The sequence below is a fragment of the Lipotes vexillifer genome, unplaced genomic scaffold (assembly GCF_000442215.2).
Source record: "Lipotes vexillifer unplaced genomic scaffold, Lipotes_vexillifer_v1.1 scaffold591, whole genome shotgun sequence".
In the NCBI taxonomy this organism is placed as follows: domain Eukaryota; kingdom Metazoa; phylum Chordata; class Mammalia; order Artiodactyla; family Lipotidae; genus Lipotes; species Lipotes vexillifer.
Genome location: NW_006791954.1, coordinates 4,522,991 through 4,527,745, shown reverse-complemented (window position 1 = coordinate 4,527,745; position 4,755 = coordinate 4,522,991). Strand labels below are relative to the sequence as shown.

The window sequence follows — 4,755 nt, the reverse complement described above, 5'->3', positions numbered from 1 at the left end:
GGGGCTTGGAGTGACCGCAGGGGCTGGCAGGCAGGGTCCCAGCCCTGGGCGCCTCAGAAAAGGACATGTGGAAAGATGAGACATCATTGCTCATATCCACATGATGTAGCTGCCCTCGGTCGGTTTCCAGATCTTTCCCCTGCTCCTGACTTCTGACCTCTAAGACAGCTCCCAGTTTCTTTCATAATTTCCTTTCCCACTGCCAGCACCTGATGCGTGTGAGCAGCCTGGCTCCTTGACTCCGGGCGGTCTCACTGCAGCCCTCCCTGTGCACGACCCCTGTGTGCGCCTCCAGCTTCCAAGAGTGGATTTACCTCCGGGGAACTTTACAGGTGCAGGGTATGTGTGTATATGTGTGTGTATATATATATAATCTCTTTTTACAGGGGTGTGTTCACCTCGGCTGGCTTGTAAATAAAGACCTCGTGGATCCCTCTGTGCCTGTTGGTGCTGTCGGTGCCTGTGTCCGATGGGGGTGGGGAACGGCTGGCTCTGCCTTGGACCCGTGCAGGCTGTGCTGGAGGAAGCAGGAGGGTGCAGAGGAGGGCTGGGCTCAGGGTCCCTGTTTGTGCGCTCAGTAGGGGCGGGACAGGGCGGAGGGAGCAGCTTCCCTTCCTCATACCCGCCTGCCGCTTCCCCCCACCTTGCAAAGTCAGACTTACTCTGAAAAGGGAGAGGTTTTGGCTAAAGGCCCCGCTGGTGCTGGGGTAGGGTGTCCTGTTCTGATGTTCCCCAGCCCAGCCAAGCCCCACCCAGAGTCTGACTGGCCCGGAATTGGATCTTTCCTCTCCAGAAGAGGACTTGGGGGTATGAGGGGTGAGGGGCTGAGGCATGAGGGGGGATGGAGGCAGGAACTCTGTTTAACCCTTCTTTGCCTGCTCGTCTCCAAGCCCCGGTTTTTCAGGACCAACTAGAGAGGGGGGGACCCTGAGCCGTGCAGCTGGGGGTTCTAGCCCCACTCAGCCCGACCCTGCTTTTTTTTTTTTTTTTTGCGGTACGCGGGCCTCTCACTGTTGTGGCCTCTCCCGTTGCGGAGCACAGGCTCCGGGCACGCAGGCTCAGCGGCCATGGCTCACGGGCCCAGCCGCTCTACGGCATGTGGGATCTTCCCGGACCGGGGCACGAACCCGTGTCCCCTGCATCTGCAGGTGGACTCTCAACCACTGTGCTACCAGGGAAGCCCCTGACCCTGCTTCTAAGAAACCAGATGGGGAAGGGAAGTGGGAAGTGACTCAGGAGCTGAGGATGGGGAAGTCTTGGGAGGGGACCTGGGGACCGGTTGGCCATCTGGACGTCCTTGGTCTGGTGGTGGCAGCCTGGAAGCATACGTGCATCTTCAGCTGAGAGCACAGAGAGGTTTGTCTTGAATCTGTGCTGTGAAACGGCCCCTCTAGTCTCCCCAGGTGTGAGCTCAGGCCTCTTCAGCCCATGAGGCCCGAGACAGGTAGGAAGGCTGCGGGCTCCCCACCAGATCAGAGGCAGTGCTTGACGAGGGACAGAAGTGCAGAGCCTGGAATGTGGGGTCCAACCCAAGCTGTCACCTTGACCTCAGCTTCCTAATCTGTAAAAAGCCCTTCATAATTCTATCTTTGTGGGCAGCTGTGAGCATGGATGGGTGAAGGTTTATGGAAGATGGTAAACTGAAGCCCTGTGCACATGTTAAATCCTCCCTCACTTCGGGCCCGTGTCCATCTGTGTCTGGACTGTTGAGCCCCCCAGTCCCCCTCTCCCAACCCTACTCTCTCCTCTCCCGGTACGGGTGACCCATCTACCTTCTGTCCTCCCTGCTAGGCGGTGGCTCCACAGGGCCAGGGACCACGCCTGCCTCATTCACTGCCGTGTCCTAGCACCCGGCCCAGTGTCTGCACCCAGTGGGTGCACCTCCTCTTCCCTTCCTTCGGGCCTCGCCCTCCATTCAACTCCCTGCCCGCGACCCCTGGCCAGGCAACAGCTGGACTCAAGAAGGAGGAAGGACATTTACTGGAGACAAACACTTTATTATCGTGAAGTTTGGCTACAATGAGAAAGTGGGGGCCGAGGGGGAAGGTGAACAGTCGAGCGTCCCTCTCACACCCCGTCACACGAGCCCCCTCATCTTTTCCCTCCCACATTCCCAGTCCCACCCAGCAAGGCAGAGACACGACTGCCCAGCCTGAAAAGGAGTCAGAATCCCAGCCCTGACCCCGGCAGGGTGGGGCAGGCGCCACTAGCCTGATGGTGTCTATAGCGCATCCAGAAAAACAAGAGGCGTCACTGATGGATGCCTGGGCTCCCCACACAAGAAGTCAAAATGTGCCCGAAAAAAATCTTAAAACGATTCCCCAGCAAATTCGCGGGACCCCAGGGTCAAGCGTCCCGGCTTCGGCTGCCTCTGATGGGCTCCGTGCCCGAGGCAAAGGGGACTCAAGGGAAGCGGCCAAGTCAGGCCAGAGCCAGGGGTGCAAGGACCCAGTTGGGGAACACTGCTGTTTAAATATTAAACAGGGCTGTCTCATCTCCCACGTGGGAGACTTCCCGATGATTCCAAGGTCCCCGAGGTAGGCACCCTCAGGGTAGGGGTTCGCTGTGGCTCTCCCCAGAGCCCACCACGGAGCCAGGCAGGGAGCAGTCACAGGAAGTAATACTTGGTATTTACCAACTCCCTCCCAGTCCAGGGGACAGGAAGACGGGAGTTTTTCTCCCTGCTACAGGCGGGAGAATGAAACTTGGAGGTGGAGGGAAGGATCCAGGAGTCTAGGGCTCCTTTCTGTCTTCCCCGTCTTTAAATATTAGGTTTAAATAAGCATAAATATTAAATAGAGATAAATACACTGGATGGGGAGGGCTTTGCTCAGGGCTCGGCCAGGTAGCGCAGGACACGGTACGCGAGCTCCAGGAAGCTCTGCAGCTTGGAAGCAACCAGGACCCCTCCTGCCCGGCGCTGGAAGGCTGAGGTGAAGGTCGGCATGGGGCCCTGGGTGGGCTGCACGGCAGGGGCCACCCCCAGGTCTTCCATCTGTGGGGGAAGGTGAGGTCAGCAATCAGGCCCTGCTGAGTGGGTAGTTAGCACAGGAAGGAAAGGCAAAGGGCTGATGGGCTGTAGACGAACCAGGGTTCATGGTGGAGCCAGGACCGAAACCAGGTCTCTTTAAGGTGTCTTTAAGGTCCAGTGACCCCGCCTCATGCCCTCAAGTAGGGGGTGGGGGTGGGGGAGGGTCCTGGGATGAGGTGGTAGCTCCCTACATCCAGCCCACCGAGAACTCCACCAGCTCTAGAGAACTCCGGGGTCCCCAGGCTGGCAGCACCACCTTTGGGGACCAGCTCGGTCCGGGGCCCTAACGCTTGCTGCTCCTGAAGAGACTCACCTGCAGCCAGATGTTGGTGGCAAAGTCGGTGACGTCCAGCTGCAGTATGTCCAAGGTGGGGGCCAACTCTGGGGAGATCCCCGCCAGGGCCTGCAGGAGGCCCTGGAAGAGGAAGAGGCCGCCGTGCAGTTGGCGCAGGCAGCCTGTCTGGGAGATGGGATAGGAAAGTCAGGGGACGCTGCCTGGGCTGCTCACCTCAGGGCCCCAGCATGGAGCCTGGAGGACTGGGGAGCCTTCCAGGTCATCCTTTCCCGCCCGTCCCCTCATCTCCCTTCTCCCCTCCGGACACTCACCAGCTGCAGGGTCTGGCTGGAGCAGCTACTCAGGGAAGCCTGGGGGATGCCCAGAGAGTGCCCAAGCAGCACCAGCTCCTCAGGGTGGCACAGCTTGTGGGTGGTGCACTGGGGATGGGAAGGATGCTGAGTGAGGGGGACTGGCAGAGCCGGGCGGCTCCTCCTTCCCGAGTGCCCCCATCTCTCCACATCCACATCTACCCCTCCCTCCACGTCCCGCCAGGCTTCTCAGCCCCCGTTCCTCCGTCCAAGCCCCCAGCCAGCGCCTCCCAGCACTGTCCCCTAGAGGTTCTTCCCCCAGTTCCCCACCAGCCGCCAGGGCTCTGCCTCTCCTAATTTCCTCCCATTTCCCCTGAGTCTCTCCTCTCCCATCCCATGTCCCTTCCCCACGGTTCCCTTTGCTTCCCTCTGCTTCTCTCTCTCCCCTCAGCTCTGCCCCGCACACCTTCTTTCCTCCCTGCCCGCTGCTGCAGTATCTCTGTCCCCTCCCTGTCCCTCCGCAGGCTGCCCTCACTCACCAGCCTCTCCTGCAGGTCAGCGCCATCAGCCTGGATTTTCCTCACTTGCTCTAAGCACTTAAGCAGGAAGCTCTGGGGCAGGGAGCTGGCAGGGCCGAGGGGTGTGGCTTCTTGCACCGTCCAGAGTGCACTGTGCCAGAGCAGCAGCTGCAGGGCTGGGAGCAGACGGGGGCTCAGGAGACGTGCAGACCTTTCTGGGAGCCCAGGGACCCTGCCCTCTGCCGCTCCGGGCCCCGCAGCTCTCCCCTCCTGGGGCCCGGACACTCACCCATCAGCTTCATGGGGCTCTGGGCAGCAGGTTCAGCCGGGGGTCTGGATGGGTCTGTAGGTTCTGGGTTCTGTCAGGGACCAGGTCCAGGGGCCTTTATACACAAGCCCATGGAGGCCTGGGAGGAAATTACCTGGTGCTGCGACTAAGGCTTAGTAATAACTTCCCAAGATTTATGCAAATTTGGCGTCCAGGACAATGCAGGGGGGTTGGGACAAAAAAAGTGTTTGCGAAAGTTTTGTGAAATTGTGGAATCTCTGATTCTTCTTTGACGTCTTGCCCCCCTCAAACTCCCTTCCTCCCCTCAGCCCCACCCAGGTCTGAATTGCCCC

The 4,755-nt window shown here is 59.8% G+C and overlaps 1 protein-coding gene across 1 annotated transcript; it reads right to left on the bottom strand.

The window, feature by feature from the left end:
* Nucleotides 1-2,437: 2,437 nt before the first annotated feature.
* CSF3 (colony stimulating factor 3) lies at nucleotides 2,438-4,575 on the bottom strand. Its single transcript, XM_007465181.1, has 5 exons — nucleotides 4,424-4,575; nucleotides 4,156-4,310; nucleotides 3,638-3,745; nucleotides 3,345-3,491; nucleotides 2,438-2,995 (listed from the first exon to the last, which is right to left on the bottom strand). The coding sequence occupies exons 1-5, from the start codon at nucleotides 4,434-4,436 to the stop codon at nucleotides 2,831-2,833; spliced, it is 588 nt and encodes a 195-aa protein (XP_007465243.1). The 5' UTR covers nucleotides 4,437-4,575; the 3' UTR covers nucleotides 2,438-2,830.
* Nucleotides 4,576-4,755: the final 180 nt, after the last annotated feature.

Excerpts from the sequence above, each read along its gene's own strand:
- CSF3 (XM_007465181.1), bottom strand. Across the intron at positions 3,746-4,155 it reads CTGACCTGCAGGAGAGGCTG|TGCACCACCCACAAGCTGTG; the intron begins GTGAGTGAGGGC and ends TCCCATCCCCAG. Across the intron at positions 3,492-3,637 it reads CCAGCCAGACCCTGCAGCTG|ACAGGCTGCCTGCGCCAACT; the intron begins GTGAGTGTCCGG and ends CCCATCTCCCAG.